This window comes from Miniopterus schreibersii (genome assembly GCF_964146895.1).
Source record: "Miniopterus schreibersii genome assembly, chromosome: 19".
NCBI lineage: Eukaryota > Metazoa > Chordata > Mammalia > Chiroptera > Miniopteridae > Miniopterus > Miniopterus schreibersii.
Window position 1 is genome coordinate 13123387 of NC_138119.1, and position 23224 is coordinate 13146610.

The 23224-nt window shown below is 48.6% G+C and overlaps 1 protein-coding gene across 1 annotated transcript; it reads right to left on the reverse strand.

Moving 5' to 3' along the window:
- Positions 1-1283: 1283 nt before the first annotated feature.
- ADAR (adenosine deaminase RNA specific) lies at positions 1284-21526 on the reverse strand. The gene is given in 16 exon segments (XM_081120389.1): positions 1284-4015; positions 4170-4297; positions 4642-4754; positions 5262-5444; positions 7050-7183; positions 7462-7584; positions 8171-8264; positions 8578-8749; positions 9009-9234; positions 11669-11859; positions 11989-12130; positions 12703-12851; positions 13330-13513; positions 15282-16672; positions 16674-16708; positions 21410-21526. Coding segments are annotated over 16 exon segments (3534 nt in total). The 5' UTR covers positions 21441-21526; the 3' UTR covers positions 1284-3777.
- Between the last annotated feature and the right edge of the window lie 1698 nt (positions 21527-23224).

Sequence of the window (23224 nt, forward strand, 5' to 3'; positions counted from 1 at the left end):
CATTAGATGGAAATGAAATGACCAAATGGCTGGGCCTGTAGCAGACAGAGCCCAGTAATAGCTCCTGGGGAGGACCCTGGAGGACAGGGCAGAGGTGAGGACCAGTCTCCTGGAGGCAGGGGTGGCTGGGGCTCCCTCTCACAGCCCACCTCTGGGAAGTCAAGGGCTGTAGCCTGAGTGGAGGCCAGATCTGCTCCCAGAACACTGGTTTGATCTGGGCCCAAATCTTGAAAATGGTGTTAAATTGTGGGCCCATAGATGAAATGCAGGGTGAACAGCAATGGAAGAAAACCCTGCGGTCCCTCGAGGCAGTCTACTTTCCAGCCCAATCAGAGCTGGGTGGTGGGGAGCACGGCCTCGTTCCCTCTGCAGACACGTCCGACACTAGCCTTAGGTATGAAGGAAACTGCCCACTTTCCCAAGGCCCTGGATACATTTTCCTCCAGGTGGAACCAGGAGCTGAGGACAGGACAGAGGTGCTCCAGGTTCCTGGTACATCATGGCAGCAGACACATTGTCCTTCCCTGTCTATAAGAACTGTCCAGCTCACCCAGTTTCAATAGACTGAAGGAACCCAGAGTTATTCTGGTCCTTAATGTGCCCCCAAACCTGCCACTAGCCCTCCTGGCTCAACTGCTGCATCTGTAGAATGGACAAGGAAGGAGGCTTTGCTGACTCATAGCCTCGCCTTTGTGTCCTCTGGTGTATCATTTTTAAAAGGTCAAGGATGAGTCTTGTGGATATTCTGGACTAAATTACAATGTGGAAAGTTGTGCATTCTCTTTGAAATTCAAGACGAAGAAATATTCTGGATGCCATCTATGAAGTAAGAAGCAAATGGCCTGTCTCCTAAGAAGGCAGCTGAGCCAGTCCTGGTTCAGACTCTGCAACTTTATTCCAAATATGCACATCCCTGCAGGCAAAACACCTTGCAGGTGGTGGTGGTGTGTGTATGTGTGTGGTGGTGGTGCGGGCTGTAAAAATCAACCCTCAAGGAGAGGTGGAATTCTGGAGGTAATTTGTGGTAGTCTCATGAGATATTTTCCTACCCTGGGCCTTGAAATCTCACCTGTCAAGTCTCTGGGAACAAGACATTTAAGGGCAGGCTCTGATGGGGGGGTGGGCCTGATATACCTCACCCTCCCCACCCCAGGCACAAGCTCACCTCCCAGGTAGGCACAGGTGGGGGGGTGGTCCTCCCCTCCAGTGTCAGATGCAGCTGCTGCCGGAAATCCCTCTGTCCCCACTTTCCCCTCCCCCAAGAAACCAAGACTTGAAGCTTTCTACCAATTCAGATTCTTTTTTTTATTATTTTTTATTTATTAAGGAATGTGTAATTTTAATTATTAAGCGACACTGAAAAGCAGAATCAAAAACTGCAGCCATCGTCGCACCCAAGTCCATGCTTGGGCTCTTCCCCACTCTGCTCTTGGAGTCATTGCCAAGACCCCAAAAACCAACGAGGTCCCTTCGAAGTGGGTAAAGGAGATAGCTTCAAGCAGCGACAATTTTTACAAGTATTAGTCAAAGAATGCACAATAGCCACAGTTCAGACAAATCAACTACAAAGATCATTAAAAAAAAGGGGGGATGGAGAAGGGGGTCCTGCTTATTAAAAACAAAGGTTGGACAAGAAGGTGAGAATACTCTAGGCAGGGGCTCTGCGTCCTCTTTCCTGTGTGACTGGGAGGAGCATGGGGGGTGTGGCCGTGCAGGGCCGGACACAGGCTCGTTTCCAGCAGACACACGGGGTTCAGGGGTGCCTTGCTCTCTTCCTACAGCAGGAACCAAACACTGCAAGGTTGCTAGATGAGACCCTGGGGTGAGCGGGGGCTCTGGTCTTTGGAGAGCCCCGTGCTCCTGGTTAAAGAGCTAAGTCAGAGCTCTGCAGGAGGTTCCAGTGCCCCAGACGGACCAGAGGGGCGAAGGTTCTGAGGAACCAGTGGGTGATGCCCTCCAGCCTGAAGAACCAGGAGATCAGCTGCCTCTGAGGCAGGTCTGACTAATGTGCCTTCAGCAGGTTCACAGGGTCGGGGGCAGGCTAGTCCCTCTGCTCCAGAGGACAGGCACTGTTTCCCTACCAGTTCCTTGGGACACTTCGTTGTTCCACAGGAATGTCCTTAGTGTATTGATGAAACTTGGGTTTCCGCATGTGGTTAAGTTTGGGGAATAGTATCCACAGAGTAAAAGTGTGAATGTGGGTGTGTCTGTTGAAGAGGCAGGACAGATGGGAGTTAACTAGTCAGTAGTGTGGGGGCTGGGGAAGGGCAGAAAGTCATTTGAGGGTGCTGGCTCAGCATGTTCACAGAAAAGATAGAGGAATCCTCTAGAGTAAAGAGGCTGGCTCAGGGCTCGAGGGGGGAGGGCCTCTGTGCTGCTCTGGAGCACGTCTGACTATGGCCCAGAGCCAAACTCCAGCGAGAGGCTGATGGCTCTGACCCCGAGCGTCTTAGCTTGAGGTGTAGACTGAGGGCTCCACCTCACAGAATTTGGGGGGACAATTTGCCCTTTCATCTACAACTGCTGTCATATGTCAACCCTACAGAGATTCCCTAAGAGGGGATCTCCCTAGCAGGGAGGTCTCAGCTCTGTGACCTGCCCACAAATGACCTTCTGAAGCTGTCTGGCAAAACAAAAGCTCTTGGGTAAATGAAAAATTATGTCTGAATTTAAATCTGTGCAATTACAGATTCTATAGCACTTAAGACTCAACTTCTATGGCATTCATTCTTTTAAATGCTCCTAATTTGCCCATGGCTTAACTTCCCTCTGTGTCACTGTCATGGGAAATATGATGGGTGGAAGAGTGATCTGACCCAGCATCACTTTTTGCCTGATTCCTGCTAAGTGCTGTTTATCTAAGCAGAGGTGGTTTGCCCTCTAGGCCCCAACCCCCACTGATAGGACAAATTCCTAGGAATGCTTTAGGAGGAGGGGCAGCTGGGAGCTGGGCCACACTCCAAGGCCCCCTCTGTGCTCACTGGGAAATGGTCTGTGTCACCCCTGCAGGGGGCACCTCAGCTGCAATTCCCACAGCCAGTCTGGCTGGTGGTCACCTTCCCTGTCACCAGGGGATGGGATGCACTTCAGAGTGGCAGCTTTCCCTGCCACGTGGCCCCTCCCGAGCTGGCTAAAGTGCAAGATCTGAAGATCACTGAGTATCATCTGCAGATTCCAACCCCACTTGGCACCAGTAATTAACTGCAGTTTCAAACTCCTGCCTGTAGACATGTCTCACAAATTCTTTGCGTTCACCTCTTTACCCTCTTGGAGGAAAAGGAGAAACCTGATCACAGGAAGGGATCTCAGAAGGGGAGGGAAGCAGGGGCTTGTAGAACCCACAAATGAAATCATCAGTCCCTGGCATGACTCACAGAGTTGACTGGAACCTAATCAAGACCACAAGAGGTCAGGGGAGCAAACAGAGGGAAAGGAAATGGAAAAACCCAGAGAACTAAAGAGGAAATGGGCTGCGTGTACGCAGTCACTGCGTACGTGTTGGGTGGAGAAGAGAGAACCCATTTTCTCTCCCCTCCACCTCCTCGCTTGGGAAAAGAGAAGGGGGCCTAGTGACACCTGGCCTGGCATTTCCAAAGGAAGCAGGGTGGACAGGGACCCAAAGGTCTCAGCATCACCAACTGGTTCTGTTAAAAAGAAAGGAAGAGAGGAGGGAAAAAAACCCCCAGACCCTTTGAACGGTGTGATGAGGAATGCTACGACCTACCCCTTTCTCACCCCAGAGTGAAGCATCCCCAGCCGAACAGTCACTGGATCACACTATACTGGGCAGAGGTAAAAATTCTTTTCCTCCTGAGGTTTGCTTATCCAGTTCCCATAGCCCATGTCCTTCAGGCTTTTTTTGAAGTAGTTCTTGGCTATCTCGTATTCACGGGCAGCTTTCTTGGCCTCACCATAGGAGAGTTTAAGTAGATCCCTGCGGCACCGGAAGGAGCAGAGCTTCTTAAATAGAAGAAAAATATTCTTTTTGGAGACCCGGGACAATTCATTCCGTGGCCTGGAGAAACAAAAGCACTCCTTAAATCACCAAGGACCAGGAAAGAGGGGACCCTTGGGTGGAGGCACCATGGCAGGGTGGGTGGCTCCTAAGATCTGGAGATGGGCAAACATGATGTCCCTGTGAGTCATGATGGGGCTCCCCTGCTCCTTACCCGTCCACGGTGCCCCTGGTCCCATCCAGGATCTCCAGGTCATAGCCGTCAGCCAAACACCAGTTGACGCTTGTCTCCTTAGTCTTCCCGGACTGCCTTTTGGAATCATATACGCTGACTCGGCCAACCTAGGAGTCCCAGGAGCACCGGGAGAAAATGGAAACCTCTCAGGAAAAAGGCTCTGAAGCAGAGATCCAAGACTATCACAGGGAAAAGGGAGTGGGGGCTCATGACCTCTCCCCCTTATGTGGGATTCTATTTGGCTAAAACTCTAGGCATACTAACCCCACTTTGATTGAAATTAATTCCAGACTAAAAGGAGGAAAGCTATTGGCATTCCAAAGGAGAAAAGGCTAAGTGCTTGGGGTACCAACTAAGGTTCCCCTTGGCCACACTGTGTTCTTTTGCTCTGTGAACAGGTTTCTTGAAAAGCAGAAAAACGCCAAGGGAAAAATGGATGTGGTTATAGCACCTTGGGGTGGTTGACAATAAAGGGATGCCGTAGTCCATCCGCAAATGCACTCCCATCTCTTGTCACACGACAGCAAATGGCACGTGTCAGATGCCCTTGGCTGAAAAGGTAACCTGGATATGAAAAAAAAAAAAAGTACACACTTGTGTTCCCACCACATGCTGTTAAGAGGCAGAGGCATGTGGGTGGGAGGGGGTGCCCGAAGGTACCAAACAGAGGTGTCAAGACAGAGAAATAGCTCCCTTGTTAGGAAGCACCTTCTGATTGCGGCTACCTGGGATATACGTGGCCTCACCCAACATTCAAGCAGAATGTATAAGGCTCCAGGTAAGGCTAAGGGCCGTGGAGGCCAAGGAAGTGAAGACACCGCTGTTTTAAGCTGCTGCATTGCTGTAAGGCATCTTGAAGAGACCTGCCTGTCATGTCCCTTACTTGGGCTCGCTGCCTAAACCAATCTTCCCATCATGACAGACTGGATGCCCAGGATCAATTTCTGACGGAATCAAACACACTCTGAAAAGCGGAGACATGGTGCTAACACCTGGCAATGAAGTGTGCAGTTTGCTGAGATTTGGGCACTAGAATGACAGACTGGTTCCGGCTCCCGATAGGTCCCTTACCCAGTGTGACAGATTTGAGGTACACGGGCTGCAGGAAGTGGGTCAACAGTGCCCCTTGCAGGCCGAGCACGTTCCAGCGGAGGATTTTGTCACTACAGGACATGGTACGGAGTCTCTCCCCGAGCCGAATGCCGTCCCACGTAGGCACAATGTCACTGGACTCCACGGGGATTGTGCCTTCCCCTGTGTGAGAGACTTGGGTGAGACCCACAGGGCCCTGGGCCAAAGCACTCCCTGGCTTTGTGGTGCTTACACCTTAGACTCGGACCATCGGCTACTCACTCTGATCTTCAGACATTTCACAGCACCTACTATGTGCTGGGAAATCATGGTGAGCAAAACCAAATAAGATCCTTATTCCCCTAGAACATTTACGAAGGCGTGAGGATAGAAAGGGAGCTGGGCAGGCACCATAAACCAACACATACGCATGTTCTAAGTGGTAACAGTGCTCTGAAGGCATTGGGGGACAGCCGGGGACAGTAGGGGATGGAACTGTTGGGGGAACTGAGACATGAAGGAGAAGGAACAGCTGAGTAAGGGCACCGCGGACACAGGACAGCGAAAGCAGGACCCTGAGGCAGCGGGGGTCCTGCTGTTCAGGGAACCGACCGAAGCGCGTGAGGATGCAGGGTTTGCTTTTACGTGACATGTAGTGGGAAACAGCTATAGGGTGGTGGTTTGTTTTTTTCAAAATAAGAGGTTTATTGAGAGATAATTCACCCATTTAAAGCGTACAATTCAATGATTTTTTAAAAATTATATTCATAGAGTTGTGCAACCATCACCCCAATCAACTTTAAAGCATTTCAACACCCCCAAAAGAAACTTCCTGCTGTTGGTAGCCATGCCCCATTTCTGCCAACCCCTCCTACCCCTAGACAACCACCAATTTACTTTCTGTTTCTACGGATTTACCTACTCTGGACATTTCATGTAATTGGAGTTGTATCATATGTGATATTTTGTGTCTGGTTTCCTTTACTTCTTATAACGTTTTCGAGGTCCACCCATGTTGTAGCTCGTATCAGTACCTCATTGCTTTTCATGGCCAAATAATATTCCATTGTATGGCTATATCTCATTTTGTTTATCTATTTATCAGTTGATGGACATTTGGGCTGTTTCCATTTTTTGCTATTATAAAGAATGCCACTATGAACTTTTATGTACCACTTTTTGTGTGGACATGGGTTTTCATTTCTCTTGGAGAGAAAGACCTAAGAGTAACTCTGTGTTCACACTTTAGGGTTTTGAGCAGGGAAGTGACATGATCTGATTCATGTTTGAGGGTCACTCTGATGACTGTAGAACGGCCTGAAGGGAATAGGAGTGGTCATAAGGAGACAGTCAAAGACATCAGAGGCCAGTGGAGGAGAAGGAGCTGGCAGACAAAGTGTAGAACCCGCAGCCAACCAAGGGGAACCAGGCACTTGGCATCCTGTCACCTCCGCAGGGCTGGTTCTCCATGACTTTTCATTTTCTCCACCCTCCCCTGAGGTGATGCTATCCATTTTCATGGCTGTGAAGATTAACTATAGAAGGATGACTCCCAAATTGTTATTTCCGGCCAGGCTCTCTCCTCTGAGCTCTAGATGGTTACCTCTGCCTCCTATTTGATCTTGATCTTTCTATAGACATTCCCTGCCCCGGACAGTCCTTCTCCCTGCAAACAAGACCTTGTACCCCAGCAACTAATGGCAAAACCCTGGCAGCTGTGCCCTTGTCCCCGTGAGGAGTCTGGGCTTTGCAGAGCCCTGTGTGAGGGAAGGAGGCCGTGTCACTCACCGTTCTCGACCTTGGTGCGGAGCTTGCCTTGTTTGGGGTTCTCAAAGACGGGATAGTGGCGGGAGTCCGTGCTCTCCACGGCACGGTCGCTGCAGGACTTGTCAAAGAGCGCGCCATCCCCACACGGGGCCGTGCTGCAGAACAGGGGCGTTGGTTAACACTCTCCCGTGCAGATGCTTCACTTCCATTTGCTGGGCTCAGGGACTGTCCCATGTGGGAGCAAGGGACTTCTTCTGAAGCCTGTCATGGGTGACTGGGGTGGGCAGAAGTGTCTGTGGGAGTCATCCCACGTACGTACAGAGCTGAGTGGGGCCCACTGAATCGGCTCTGATTGATGGACTAGGAGAGCATTCAGACACCCAACCCTGGAAGCCTGGCAGGGCCAGCTCAGGTGGCGACAGACAGTACAGACCTGATGTAGAGATGGAATGACACGGTCTTCTTTATTTGGAGCTTTTCCCCTCCCTTAGCAGGCTCAAATATACTGTCCTTCGCAGTCCTGGGGTTGTACTTCATTAACTCGCTGTACAGAAACCTACAAGAAGAAAGTCTGGTTAAGACAGTTTGATTCCGGGAAGAGCAGCTGCTTCTGTAATCTGACCTCAAGTAAGGAAAAGCCTTAGTGCTGCAGACCTTGCCCTGGTTCTCAGGTTGAAAGAGGTGCTGGAAAACCATGGGGGACCCTCAGCATTTCTTAAAAGTCAAGTTAGCCTTTCAGGTCAGTTCCATTTCTGCCAAGAACTCCCAGCTCCGGCAGGTACAGGGGTTCCAGGGCAGAGCAAATGGATTCACGGACTACAGGGGGCTGTAGCTTCTCCCTGGGTCTCTGCATCGATGAAAGGAAAGGTGAACTGGAGGAGAAAGCTGGCAGGCCAAGGGGCTGTTTAAAGATCCTCAAGTGCAGCTGGAAGCCTTCCTCATCCCTGAAGTCCCAAGGACCAAGAGGTCACTTTGTGCTTTTTTAAAAAGGCATGAAGCAGAGTTATCTGAGAAAGGGAGAGCACTTAACAGCAGGCCGAGAAGTGGGTGTAGCCTGGGTCACAGATTCAAACAGCTGATGCTGTGGCCAGTGACCTGGGGCGGGCGGTGGAGGTGGCTGTCACCCGGAAGATCTTGCTCACCTGATGAAGCCTCTGCGGGAGATGATCTCTGCGTGGCAGTCATTGACGGTTTCTCCCTTTAGGCTCAGGGAGTCTCCTTTCACACAGCGATTCCCTGGAAAGGCATTGAAAGTAAATGTGACATTTCCAAAGGAAAGTGATGATGAAGAGGGTAGAGGCTGTTTGCTCTTAAGGCTGGAGGACAGAAACAGTTTCAATTGATCAGATCCTGACTCCCATACTCTTCCCTAGGGAATGAGAATTCACTCCCCACTCTGAATTAACTGTAGCTAAATTGAAACATAAGAAGGGTCTTTTTTCCCATCTTAAACTCGCCCCCATGGGACTCCAGGAGAGAATGACAGGGACATGTTTCCAGGCACCTTGGTGGGTGGACAGTGGGGGAGATGCTGCAGAGCCTCACTAACCTGTCCCCAAGCTGACCACGACTCCCAGGTCCTCAGAGTCTTTCTTCATGATGATAGCAGCCAGGATCTTGCGGCCCAGCAAGGACGGCTGGAAACTGTTGGTCAGAGTGTTGAAGCACCGGTGGCTCAGCATAGCTATCTGGTCATGGAAGGTGCTGCCAGTGAGAGGGAGCTGTGGGGACAGGAGGCCGTGTCAGAGCCACAGAGCCCGGGCTGCGGCTGCCATGTCCCGGAGTGGGCGGGGAGATTGCGTTCACTCAACTGTGAACCGTCCTTTCCCCTCTCACACCTCGTGTCCCAGTTCCATGTTCTATGAGGCTAACATTAAAGCCCAGGAATAATTCACAGAATAGCAACTTAAATGCTAACTCCATGCAGAAAGGAGCTAGCTGGACCCCCCAAAAAGATAGCACAAAAGTAGACGTCTTAACTGTCTTTGGCTGTGCTTCTGGGGACCTTGAGAGGAGGAGCATAGTTCTTCTGAGACTGGCCCCTGTCACTGGGGTTACCTCTGTGAAACCCATGCGCTCTGCCTTCTCGTTCTCCCCAATCAGGACGCGGAGGGCGGCGTCCGCTGCCTCCTGCTTGCCTTGCTTCTTGCTGTGCGCGCAGACGGCTGGGAACCAGCGACCCCCAACTTTTGCTTGGTAAACAAACCTTTGGGATGAGAAACAGGGGATGAAGACAGGCACCTGTACTTGATGGCAGTCGCAGGAAAGGGCAAGTTGTGCTTAAGATGCCGCGAGTCCTGCCAACATAAGGCCCCATCGCCCTCCTAGCTCTCTTCCTAAGGCAGCACTGCCCAGACTTCGGATGTTCATGGATTGCAATGTGATTTTTGCTAGATTCAAGCATCACCTAGGCTATTACTCACGTCTTGACTGTAAAGGCTTTTTGCTACTCCAAAATTCTAAAAAAATAAAAATTAAAAAAATCCTGACTTTTTATCTAGTGATTTTATGATTTTATTTACTTTGTATTTTAATTCTGGACCCAGTGGAATTTGGGTGTAGGGAAGGAGAGATATCCCAGCTGCTTTTCTTTTTAGATGGATAATCAGCAGCTTCAGCACCATTACCGAATGACCCATCAGTTCCCCACCGAGTTGAACTCTCATCTTTATCATGTATGAAATTCCCATTTAGGTGCTTCATTCTGTTCCACTGACCCCCCTTCTAGCCACATGCCAATACAACACTATTTTAACATCTGCTAGGGCCAGCTGCTTTATAACTCTTCCAGAATTTTCCTATCCTTGCATGTTCATTTGTCATATGAACTTTAGAATCAAGTTTTCTAGTTCTAAAATAAATAAATAAATCCTATTGCTGTTTTTATTGAGATCACATTAAAGGTAACAATTAATCTGGGAACAAAGGCTATCATTAAATTAGTCTATGTTTTTTTCCCCCAATGTAATCTGTCTTCCTTTATATTCTATAGCAGTATTTTTACTTAAGGCAGAGTCCACATACTTCCTATTAGAGATGTGCCCAGGTCGCTGATTTTTTTTAGTTGCTGTTGCAAATAGTGTATTTTTGGCTACGTTTTCTAATTGCTTATTGCTGTATACAGAACAGGTCTTCATTCTTATGTATTATTTTGTAATCCCCCGCTCTCCTAAATTCTCCCTTGTCTCTAATATTTCTTTAGTTTTCTCATGAATATTCCAGGCGTACAATCATATCATCTGCAATCATATCATCTACATCCCCTTTCCTTTCTTTATACTTATTTTTCTCTAATAATTGCATTAGCTAGTAATTCTAGAATAACATTAAGTAACGATGACACTGGCATCCACATATTCCTCCTGACTTTGGTGGGAACGGTTCCAGGTTCAACATTAAATAAGCTTCTGGCTTTTGACTTCAGACATGTATTTTATTATGCTAAAGAGGCATTCAATAATTTCTATTTTATGAATAGATTATTTTTTAAATCTAAATAAATGTTGAATATTATTAAATGCCTTTTTGAAATCTCTAGAGATGATCATGTGTTCTCCTTTGATCTATTAATATGGCAAATTATAATAATAAATATCTGAATGTAGAATAATCTTTGCACTGTACTGACATGCCATTTTTCACATTTTAGAATGGCAAAGATAAAAATGTTGATAATACCACATTGGTCATGGTATAGGGGAAAAGCCATTCTTATATATGGGGTGGGGGTGAGAGCTAGGCCAAAGGGAGAATGGGTCAGAATGAACTTTTTATATTGTATATTTTTGAATAATTTTATGTTGGATAGTCCATTACCTATTAAAAAAAAAAAAACTTTTTAAAAAAAAGTGCATGACCCATGGTCCAGAAATCCCACTCCTGAAAATGTATACTGCAGACATGTTTGCGCACGTAAGCAGACATCCAGTACAAGGACAGTTACTGCAGCAGTGTTTGAAGAGTAAGACCAAGGCCAACCCACATGTCACTGGAAGCTGGTTAAATAAATCATATAAGGGCAGTTGCTTTAACATAGCAATATTCTCTTTCTCAAACTAAGGGGACTATGTGGGTATCTGTTTTACAAAAGACCTTTCATATCTCTGGTTTAATAACAGCGTCTATTCAGTGAGACATGTAGCTGTGCAGGAGTCTGAAAGACCCATACATGCTGGTTTGTAATGATCTCTAAGATACACTGGTAAGTGAGGAGTCAAGGCATGGCACGGAAGAGATGTTATACATTTATTTTGTTGAAAACAAAAAGGAAAATGTGCTAATATATGCATGGAAATTTCTAGAAGGACTCAAGAAACTGGTAATAGTGTATGGGGGGTTCTGGGGAGGGAAACAAGATGTCTGAGATAGAAATAAGACATTTTGTTTCATACTTTTTGAATCAGCTTGAATGATTTTCTTTAAAATTAAAGTTAGTTAAAAAAATTAAAAAGGATCATACTTATTGGAAAAGTGACTATATTCTCAAGATGGCTCATCTTCTAGGGAGTCACAGAGACACAGCTGTTTCCTTCAACTTGCCCCTCCTGCCCTGTCACAGCTAACGCACATCCTTTCTCTCCTGGGTTATAGGCTGTCCCCAAGCTGTGACACATGGCTGTAGTCAGGCCAGGAACACTCACTTGGGCTCGTGAGGAGGTCCGGACTGGTCAACCAGCTTGAACTCGGCAGCGAAGCCGTGGGAGCGGGCATACTCCAACAGGCCGCCCACGGGGTTGGTGTTCAGGTATCTGACGAGCTCGCCGATCCTCCTCACCTTGTTGGGCATTATAGATTCCAAGTTATCAAATGACTCTGTGTTGGTGCTTCCGGGCTGAAGGAGAATTAGCCAAACCAAGAGGAACCGTAAACACTTAAGGAAACTCTGAGGGCCTCACGGGCAATCCTAAGCCACCCTGTTGCTAAAAATGACCTGTGTCTTTTGAGTAGGAAATTCCTGCACCTGGTTATCAGACGTCGAGTTGGTCGCCTCCTCATGCAGGGCCTTCATGGCTTCCTCCGCAGCCATCTGCTTTGCCACTTTCTTGCTGGGCGCACTTGCAGTGGGGAAAGTATGGCTTCCCATTGCAACACAGTACTGAAACCTGGAAGGAGACGAAAGGAGAATTACAATGGTTTTGACGGTGAAGAGGCTTACCTAGCCTTTGCCAGGCTGTCAGCCTGCAGACTGCAGTTTCCTTGCACACCGCCTCTGTGCCTTGGCTCATGCAGCCACTTCTGCCTTGAAGAGCTGGTGCCTTTCTCCCTCCTCCTGCCCCCTGTCTCTCTTCGCCTGGCCGACCCCTACTCAACAGTTAAACATCAACCTAGTTTCACCTCCTCCAGGAACCCTTCTCTTGAACATGTAAGTCTGCAGAGCCTCAGAGCAGAGCTTGTCAGTACGCCCAGGTCTTGCACCGTTTGGTCCCACCACCAGTAACCTCCAAGCCATGTATCTCCCTAGTGCTTGGACCCTGCTTTGCCCTTTGAATTCCTAGTCCCAGATTCTCTGCTCCACAAGCAGCAACCATGCCCTCAAGGCCCCCCATCTTCCATAGTGAAAACAGGAGTGATTGCTCCGTGAAATAATCTGCCATCTCTGAGGAGGCAAGGAGGAACTGTATCTCTCTCTTTTTTGAGAAAACCTCAGCAGAGATACATGATACAAGAGATGTACTTGGGGTCATGGGCAGGGCCTTCTCTGGATAGGAGGCGGAATTCACAGGAGCTCCCCAACTTGTGCACACACTCAAGCAATGTAGTGACCGGGTTCTTCCCAGAAAAGAAGGAAGTTGCTGAAGGGGTGGTGGACTGGGACTCTGCTGTCTGCAGAAAATGAGAGACAAGGAAAACACACACACAAAAACAGTAAGAAAACATTGGCTAGTTCATCACAGCAGAGGGGAAGGGAGTGGGAGAATTTCTCTTAGTCAACTACACGTTAAGGGCTGGCTTTCCAAAGGAAGAGGGCTCTGGGAATTTTCTAAGCATTACAGGAAAAAGTGAGTTATTTAAATGTTCTGGGTCTCTTTTCTTATCTGCCAAGAGAGGAGATTGGACTTGATAATCTTTAATGTCTCTTTCAACTCTGAAATCTATAATTCTACTTGGTGAGGGGCAGAAGGAGAGCTGGGTATGAGGAAGTAAGGTGGGTGGTGAGGGAGTGGGGTAGAGGGAACAGTAGGCAGCTGACTGCGATACAGAATCAGTTTTAGGCAGAGATTGCTTCTAGGGCCCGTTCAAGTCCTGATCCTTCATTGACATGGAAAGTAACTGATACCCTCCCACAGGGCCGGACACCTACCTTCTCGGATTCCTTCTCTAGGGAACCGTAGTATGACTCTTCTGGTCTTCCACTGTCCTTGGCTTTAGCTTCCTCAAGCAGAATTGTCATGGCCTTCATAGCTGCATCCTGCTTGGCCACTTTCTTGCTGCCAGCTTCAGCTGGGGGAAACTCTCGGCCATTGATGACAACTTGGAATTTAAATCTTGATGGAAAGTGATTAGATGTGTGAACACTAGTCTAGGCCTCCCTTCTGCCCTCTCCAAAGAGATCTTCACCCTGGAATTCCTGCTACACTAAGGGGCGTTTTGACTTGTGGAGGAAATGGAGGGTAGGCCAAGGGACTCCTGTCCCTTTGAAGGCTCAGCCTGTCCCTACTTTTTGGAAACAAGGCAGCCAGTGACTCTCTCCCCATTGCTCATTAGAGCAAACACAGCCACAGGTGATATGAAACTAGCTCAGGGGAAACCCACTATCTCTCAGCAAAGAATTGAGGTAAGGTTGGTATAAAAATGATGCGCTAAAATCACGATTACAGTCTTGTTAGCAACCAAAAAGCCTTCATCCTAAAGCAACTGTGGCAGACTGGCCACCACAAGGGCAGTTGCTAAAGCAAGGGAAGGCTTCTTACACTGCAGTCTCACACTCCCCAGACACCTGTCACTTCTCGGGGCCTGTTTTTGTCCCCAACCTACCCACAGAGACACAGCTCTTATGGTTTGTTTTGAGTCACTCTAAAGCTCTATTCCTGAAGCCTGTAATGAAAGGAATTTCCCCGTTAAGCAGAAAACCAAAAAGTGTTTGCTCTAGGCCTCTGGACTGAGCTTAGACTTCCTTTGTTCAAGCTTTCAAATTTGTTCAGCTCTTTGCTTAATCTGGGATTTCATTTAGAAAAGTAGGTCAAATTTCTGATTTCCTGGGTCTTCTGAAATATTTGAACATGGCATCAATGTTTCTTATAGCTGGAGTCCAAAGAAAGGTTAGCCACAAAACCCGCTGCTTTTCCCCAACCCTGGGGAGGGGAACGGAGGGAAAAGAGAGAGAATGACAGCCATCCAGTCTCTACCCCAAACCGAAACAAGCCAGTCCAGGCCTGGCCAGCTTCTGGACAGACACATGTCCTTAATAGCTCTCCCGCAATGTCATTAAGACAGTCAAAGTAAGGGGTAAAGCTGGGAATCCTCACCCTTAAAACACAGCCTAGGTTAATTTCTCTGGCCCTCACGAGTTCGGTGTGCAGCCACTCAGCTTTTGTGGGTTCAGCTCTCTGCTAGGCCCTTCAGCAGCTCCTTCTGGCCCCACTTGTCTCCCTCAATCTGTCTGCTGGCCTGCAGGAGCCTGGCCAGCTGTCTGAGTGAGGGAATTTCTCATTTCACAGCTTAGGAGCAGCAGCAAGTGCTAGCCCACCCATCTATGCAGAGGAGGTGTGTAAAATTAGAACCACCACCTTGGGTATTGGGTAGGCAGGCAGCCGTGCACGCACTACACCGTCCTTTCCCTGCAGGGGCTGGGGGCGGGTTCGAATCCACCGCTGCTAGCAGCACAACCCGCCCTTGCTCTGTGTGCAGCCTGCCCCCACCTACCTGTTCCAGCACCCTCTCTGGGAACTTAGTGTGGGGAAACAGGGAATGGCATATGAAGAGGGTGGGGAGGAAGTCAAATCTTCATTACCTCTGGCCTTAAGAGGCAGACATGAAACTGATGCATGAAAGCTAATCATCTCCTAAGAAGCGTCATTTTAGCCAACAGGGTCAACCTCCCCCTTGCTCAGCCAAGATTCTGGCTGGTCTGAGGTCTACATTCCCTGCTCAAGATCTTGAGGAAGGGTCAACACGGGTGCTTTAGCCAGAAGGCAGAAAGGAAGAGGGAAAAGTCGGGGCCACCACACGGCACTGCTCACGAGTCAGCAGAGACTGCATCAGGAGCAGGAGCGCCTGACCCCAACCCTAGGTACAGTTCCTGGGGTCTCTTACCGAGGTTCATGGGGTGGTCCACTCTGCTCTATCAGGTTGAACTCACAGGTCTGACTAGCGAACTGAGCATATTCTAACAGCCCGCTGATGGGGTTCTTCAGCTGGCACTCTGTCAGTTTCTTGTAGGGTGAACACCGTGGCAAGCCATGGCTGTAGAAGGAGGGCATCTCCATGATGGCTCGAAACTCACCTGGCGCGGCGCGGATACTATTCAAGTCATCTGGGATGTCATCTGTGGCCCACTGGCCATTTTCAAAGTCAACATACCCTGTTTTGGAGGGGCCATTGTCACGAGCAGGTGGTTTCGGTTTTACTGGTTCAGGTGGGACCTCTTGCCTGCTTTCTAACTTTAAAACTGGCTCCTGCCCATTCTCTACCTTTGCTGTGGTTACACTGTTGGAGGCATCTGGCGCGGGGAAGTTACAGGCGGGGGGCTCTGCGTTTCTTTTGGTCTCAGGGGTAGCAGCTTGAGTGGTTTCAGGAACACTGTTCGTGTTTCTCTTGATCTGCAGCCTCTCTCGCTTCTTGTCCGTCAAATACCATATTGGAGGGGTTGTTCCTTGCCTGTAGACATCCCCCTGCCTTTCCAGGTCGATCAGCACAGCATTGACATCTCGGGCTTTTGAGAGGCCAATATTTTTAGCCAAATTCAGGGCGGAGGACTTGAACACATTAAACAGGTAGTTGCAGATTTCTTCCTTGATCTCAGCCATGTCAAAAGGTTCAGGAGGGTCTTCCAAGCTAGATGTGGAGTTTTTGTCTTCAGTTTCCGAACTGGGGTCTGAGTTTGGAGCTGCCTGGCTACAACTGTCTGCTGTCGCTACTTGGCTGTGCTGGTTCGGAGTCCGAACTGAGATTGCAATTCGCCACAAAGGGGGTGTTCCTGCCTCCTGCTGCAGAGTACCCTTCCTTGCCAGAGAGTATAAAATGCGATTGATTTCCTTCTTTTGGGCTTGGAGCTTCCGGGCCAGATCATGTGCTGTGGTGGCCTTCCCCTCGCCAAGCTCCTGAAAGAGCTCTAAGATCCTTTGTTCCAGATCCTGGCAGATCCTCAGTTCCTGGAAATTTGAGGAAAGCCTATCAACACCTCTCCATGGCAGAATCCTGCCACGTGGGGAAGGACGCCGGGACCCTCTCTGGAGTGCTTGACTTCTGAGATGCACAACCCCAGGGACAGCCCAGATCTCCTGCTGCCTGTCTCTGGCAGGTGGTCCTGGAAACCTTGGCCAGGGTCCAGGGGGAAAAGGTAACAGTGATGGTGTCTGCTTTCCAATTAGGGGTACTTCTGGGAGCCGCCCCTTGAGAAACTCTATTTGCTGAAGCTGGAAAGTATTAGGATAAGATCCTGGCCCCGGCTGCTGGTGTCTGAACTTGCTGTGCTCATAGCCTTGAAATGAACTGGGGTGGTATCTGCTGAGAGAACACCCCTGCAGAACAAGAAGAGGGAAAAGGAAGTGAGAATCAGAACTGCAGTGCTGAGCCCGGCCCTCCTCCCTGCTGGGGGTGCGGGGCAGGGATGGGGGTGGGGTGGGGAGTGAGGTGTGCCTGCTTCCTAGTGGCTGGGAAGGTGAGTGTGATAAGGGCTGAGACCCAGCTAGGATGGCTTGCCTACCTCGTAAGCCCTGACCCACCAAAGGTGAGAGGAGCAGGGGGTAGAACACAGCGCTCCCAGGAGCGGCATGGCCCCTCCAGTAACCTGAGCTGAAAATGAATCTTCCCACTCAGCAAAACAACTACCCTTTAAAAATAAAAACAAATGTTTTCTTTTAGAAAGAAACCGAGCCAGAATAACCTAAAATGAAAGGGAGCGAGGGCACCAGGGAACGGACTGCAGCACAGACCCCCTTGCCTCTAAAATCCATCCTTTGGCTGATTAGAACAGAAAAATATGTAAGTGGAAGCCCAGTCCTCCGAGGCTGGAGCAGAGGAAGCCTCCCCACCTCGGGAAGGGCACCAGGATCGCACAGGTTGGTCTGCCCGTCACCGTCAGAATTTGGTTTTAGGGCAGCTGGAAGATTCCTTAGAAAAAAGACATACTGTTTTCATACTCAGAGGGGTAGTCAGGCTTGGAAGGGACACTGGACACTCACTTCTAACCAAACTACCCAGGCTCACCTGGATGAGCAGAGCTGGCAGGGTCTATTCTGGACACCTCAGCCCCACACTCCCTCCCAACAGTTTCTTCCATTGCGTGTTCTTCAGAACCCAGTTCTATAGGGCACAGCTACACCATGTCCTCCCAAATTGCCATACATTTGCCAAAACACCGAGCACTGTGACCCCCTTGCCCCACCCACACAGACCAGTGCTCATCTTCTCTCCCTGGTGGAGGCAGGAGGTGCTTAGGAGACCCAGGGTGGGGCTGTTAGAAAATACTTTGCTAACTCTGTCTGGGGCTTGCAGAGTTGGTGTGGGGGGGAGTTGGGGAAGGGCAACAGCTAGGATCAATGTTTCCTCATGTTTGTCCGCCTTGTCTGATTCTCCTGAAGGCTCCAGGGACCTGCAGCTGTGACCATTTTTCAAAAATGTCAGCCTTCTACTTCCCCACATCCTCTGTTGCAATTAGGGGATTTTAGCACTCTCCCTAATCCTGCTCATGGTATCCTGGCTGCAGTCCCTGAATGACCACCACCACTTCCACCTTTCAGCCACACAAGTGGCTTGTCTAGCTTCTCACTCAATCTCATTGTTACTCTAGCCAGGGCCACCACCAAACCTCAAACCCTGAAACTCTTTTCCAGGAGTCAGGAAATTTTTTTCTAAAAAAGGCCAGATGAGCCTTCAATTGTAGTACAAAAGCAGCCGCACACAATATAAAAACTGTTAGATAGGTCAAGGGTCTCAAGATCTAGGAAGTTATGTCAGTTCTTTAAAAATTCTCTTCCCATGGTTTGGTGACACAGCACCAAAGGCTTCCTCTCACCTCTTTTTTTGTTTTTTTTTTCTCTTTTGTTTACGTCTTTCTAAATGTTGAAATGTAGCATAGTATTTTGCAGCTACAACTATAAACAGGAGGAGCTGACAGGAACTCAACTGGGATGAAAGTAGCCAACTGCAAAGAAAAAATTAACATCTAATTGACGAGATAGTATATATAAACAATGGCTATGCCTCCCTTTGGGGAGGCAGAGCTTTGATGTGAATCTGGACTCCTTTACTTGCTGCAAGTAACAATCACTTTTGAAGAGACCACCCCAACCAGTGAACCCCTTGAGTTCAGTAACAAAACTTCATTTACAAAACAAGCTGCACTTGCTGACCCCTGCTCTTTTCTGATGGAAACTTTCCTGTTTGTACAACTTCCTTTCCTTACTTATGTGATCCCACTGTAGCTGCGGGTCAGCCAGCCCCACTCATCCCCATTCTGGTTTCACATACCTCCTCGATCAGCATGGGTGTCACGGTCAGTTCCCTTCTCCACCCAAGGCTCACTGTCCCCTTTTTCTGTTCCAAAGGTGCTGGAGAAGGACACTGACTCTTGCTAATGGGGCCATATAAATTCCTCCTCTTGAACTTCAGTTAGGCTTTCACTGCTGTCTGGTGGTCAGTTCAGTTCAACATTGGTTCACTGTGGACCGAGTGCTCTTCTTTAAAGGTTCTCCTCCCATGGTTTGGTGACACAGCACCAAAGGTCTCCTCTCATTTCCTCCCCCCTTCTGTCTGTCCCTGTCCCTTTCTCCCATCCCTTACATATAATTAGTCCCCAAGGTTTTGTTTAAGGGCCTCTTCTTCCTTCCCCAGGTTGATTTCATCAACTCCCCTCTTAAGAAACTAGCCCTCTTAAGAAACCATTCAAATCTATTATCTCCAGCCACCGAGGCTTACGACCTGAATTTCCAAATGCCTAGATAATCTGTGCACTTAGATATCCTACCATTACCTCAAACGCCACATATTCTAACCAAATTCATCTTTCCCCTCAACCCAGGCCCCTCTCCTGTGGTTCTTATTACTGTTAATAGCACCATTCTCCTCTTAGTTATTAAGGCTAGAAACCCGAGTCATCTTTGCTGCCTGCCTGCCTTCCTCCATCTAAAAATCAGGTAGGTGGCTGCCAAGTGCTGTCTTGTCTGCGGCCTCTGTATTTCCCCTGAAACGTGTCATCAACAGTTCCAGCCCCTCCTTCCCTCTCACCTGGGCTACATAAGACAAGGCCTCTAATCTTTCCTCCATCTCCATTCTAATCCAATGGGCCTGCTTCTCCCTCTCTTGCCACCTACTGTAAGTCCAACCTTTCCTTACAGATCTCCTTAAATGCTACTCTCCAGGAGACATCTTCTGACTCCCATCTCCCTCGCTTCCTGTCTTTGAACGCCTCCTCGGCACCTGTTACACTTTACCTTTTATCATAGCTATTGATTTTTCAATGGCACACATAGATTGTAGTATATCTGAAAGGTGATTAACAATATTAGATAGCCTAGAAATTATACTCAACTCTGCACTCCCAATATTCCCCATGTAGTCCTGATGGGGGTCTGCAGTTGACTCCACAGTAAGCTCCTGGGGGACAAGGGCTATGCTTCAGTTATCTCTGCATCCCCAGCACCTAAGAGGGCATCTAGCACAAAGCTGATCCCGAAAAAACATTTGCGGAATTAACGGCTGCAAGGACAAGACATCCCTAGACACGCAATCCCTTTCCTTCTTGCTCCACACAACTCCTTTCCCCACCACACTGCTAGAGGCCGAGGTGTGTGTGGACAGAGTGGGAGTCTGGCCCACGAAGCTGGTTTATGGGGATTTCAGCACTTTTCAGTTTAGTTATTTGAGCGACCTTGGTAAAAGAACTGTTTCCAAGTGGCTAAAGTCAGTTCCTAGCTAAATGTTTTCTAGATTTAGACTGCTCCTACTTGGTCAAAGCCTGTAAAACATTTGAATGTCCATGTACATAAGAAGAGTAAAATAAATCGTGGCACATTCATGCTATGGAAGAATACTCACAGTTTAAAAAAAAAGTGCTGCGATCTACTTGTACTCACCTGGAGAAAATTTAGGAATGCTATAACGTTAAATTAAACAACAACAACAACACAAGCTGCAGAGGAACATGTACATTATAATTCTCCTTTTGGTAAACAACAGAAAACCCCCATGAATGTGTGTGTGTGTGTGTGTGTGTGTGTGTGACATGCTAGAATGAACAGAGAAAAGGAGGAAAGGACACATAAATTTGTTAACAAATGTTATTTTAGGAAAAGATTAGAGGGAGATTATTTTTTCTCACTCCCCCTGTCCCCCCAAGTTCTCTGACAGCCAAGAAAAGCCAAACCACCACTAAAGAAGGGCCACTTGCAGAACCACTGAATGGGAGGAGAGCAAGAAAGTGGGAAGCCGCCTCCTGGCGATATTCTTAAATCCCTCCACATCTCCACTCGCCCACTTCAGGCCTATTTATTATGAAAACTATGTAACAAGCCATTTAACATCCATTGCCCTACAAAACTGCACTTCGATCTAGTCTTATATATTTAAGATCAAGAGATGAGCCCCCCACTTTTACCAGGTGGGCTCCATAAGGTAATATATTGATATGTGTGAAAGATCGCTTTTCCTTAAGTCAGGTGTCCCTAATTCTTTTAAAGAAGAGAGCTATAAATAAAAACAAAAAACTAAAAAAGAAGAAAGAAAGATATATGTATATATGTATGTACGTGTGTGTATCCATGTATATGATCGTTGTAATTATAAGGCTATATGTGCTTTGACTCTATGTAGTCAAAACTCAGAATTACACATTACAAAAGGTTAAGTTTTACTGTATGCAAATTAACTTCGTTTTTTAGCGAAAATGAATAAAGCTGCTATAAACTCTGGCCTACAGGTGATGTTAAGAAGGGTGGTTTTTTGTTTCCCAGATGCCTCCAGGAAGTAGGAAGGGCGCAGAGAGGATCCTGCTAAAAGTAAAGCCTGTTGTCCACGGGGGCTAAGGGAGCGGCGGGCGCGCATTTCCCCCGCACGCCTCGCTTGGCCTGCTCAGCACTGCGGACTAACCAGCGCGGCACAAGCTACTGCAACTGCAATTCTCCGCCGCAAGAAAACGCACACACGCCGCACGCACGGCCCCGAGGGACACGCGGGCCTGGGAGGCGGGCCGGGGCGCGCGAACCCCGGGCGGCCGCGCTTACCTGCCTCGGGTCCATGGCGCCCCCGAGGCATGTCCACGGAGCGGACCCCCCCACCCGGTGGCCGTCGGTTTCCAGGGACCAGGCTTCCGCTGGGGGCTTGGCAGATACGGGGCGCGTCGGCGGGGTCTGGACAGGAAATGCTCCCGGGCCTGCGGGCGGGCTCGGCTGCGAAACGGCCCGGGTTCAATTTCACTTTCGTTTCCCGGGAGGCCCGCCCCGTCGGAAGCCCGGCCGAGGGGAGGGGCTTCGGGGCTGCGCGCGACGCTCGCGCTTTAGGGAGGCAGCTGTGGGTCCGGAGCTTGGCTGCCCCCGACCGTTCCCCTCGGGCTCCGAGGGAGAAGGCGGAGGACAACGGAGGCCCCGGGAGCGCAGCCGGAGAAGCGGCCTCAGGCTCTGCCCTCTGCGCCGGGCGCAGCGCTACCGACCTGGTTTCTCCAGTGTGGAAAGCGGTGGGGTGGGGATCTCTCCGCATGGCCAACATCCCCACTGTGCACTGTTTACTCATATTCCTTGACTATTACAAACGGACATGAACCGATAATAGCCACTAGGATGCGGACAGCTATAGCTGCAACTGAGCAATTTAGGATCTCGGTCCTAAAGCCTTCCCACTGCCACCGTTCACCCAGCCAGGCGAGGGCGAAGGCCTCTGCATGCGTATCCCCTTAATCTTCAGAGCAGCTTTTCCAGATAGGGGTGATGCCCAAATTACGGAGGTGGGAAATGAGGCTTTTCAGGTCGGACTGGAAAATTCATCATCATTACACTCGCTGAAGGTACACCGTGACTTTCTAAACGATCACTACTTGTGTTATCTGGAGGGAAAAAGGTGAACTGATTTTCATGATCATGCTTATGCATCTGCTCGATTTTGTTCAAGATTCTGTAGATCAATTCTAGTGCTCAACAAACCCTCCCCGTGAAAATGTTCTTTTTCTGTGTTTAATTTTGTCCCCATTGCTGTTGAGATTAGCAAGGCAGTCCCTCTACAGCATTGTGACCAGCTGATGTCTTCTCCACTGTCCTCTTATTCCATTCACCCTGTTAGTCACCCCAGATTTCACAGTTAACGTGGGCTGTGTTCTTTCTCACTTCTGTGTCTTTGCACATTCTATGCCTTGGCACATTCTATGCCTCCACTGCTTCTGGTGAAATAGTCCTTCAAGATCTGCTTCAAATATTACCTCCTAGGGAGCCTTTCCCTACTCTGGGTTGGGTGCAATTTGTGGTTCCTCATTTTGTGTTTCTCTGCTTCCCTGCTAGAAATAGCGTTCAGTCTCATCCCAACGGGGGCATGCACAAAACCACAGAGTTCCTGCCCATCCACCAGACAGGCAACATTAGCCATCTGAGCAGGCTAGCTGGGAATGTTCTGGGTGCTGGTGATGTTCTAGCTCTTGACTTGGTTGTGGTTACATATATGATTGCTTTCCAGTAGTTCATTAAGCTATACATTTACCCTTTATACTATATGTCACAATTTTACACGGTGAAAACAAGAACAAACTCTCACTATAACAATTCCAGCCTGTCTTCCCACATTCTATTTTCCATTTAAGTCAAATGAGTTATGTCTCACCTCTGCTTTCTTGCCTTCGGGCTAAACAATCTCACAGCCCTTAACCCTCCTACAAGAATGTTCCAGAAAAGTCTTAATCACAGCTATTGTGCAGGGAAGGTGCACTGCTGCTGCCCCCATCCCTTTTAAGCAGAAGGAAAATTTGTTTCCTAAGCAGAGGGTGTTTGTGCCTTGAAAGAACTACTCTTGTCATTTAATCTTAGCAGCTCAAGTAACTGCAGTCTTATTCATAAACA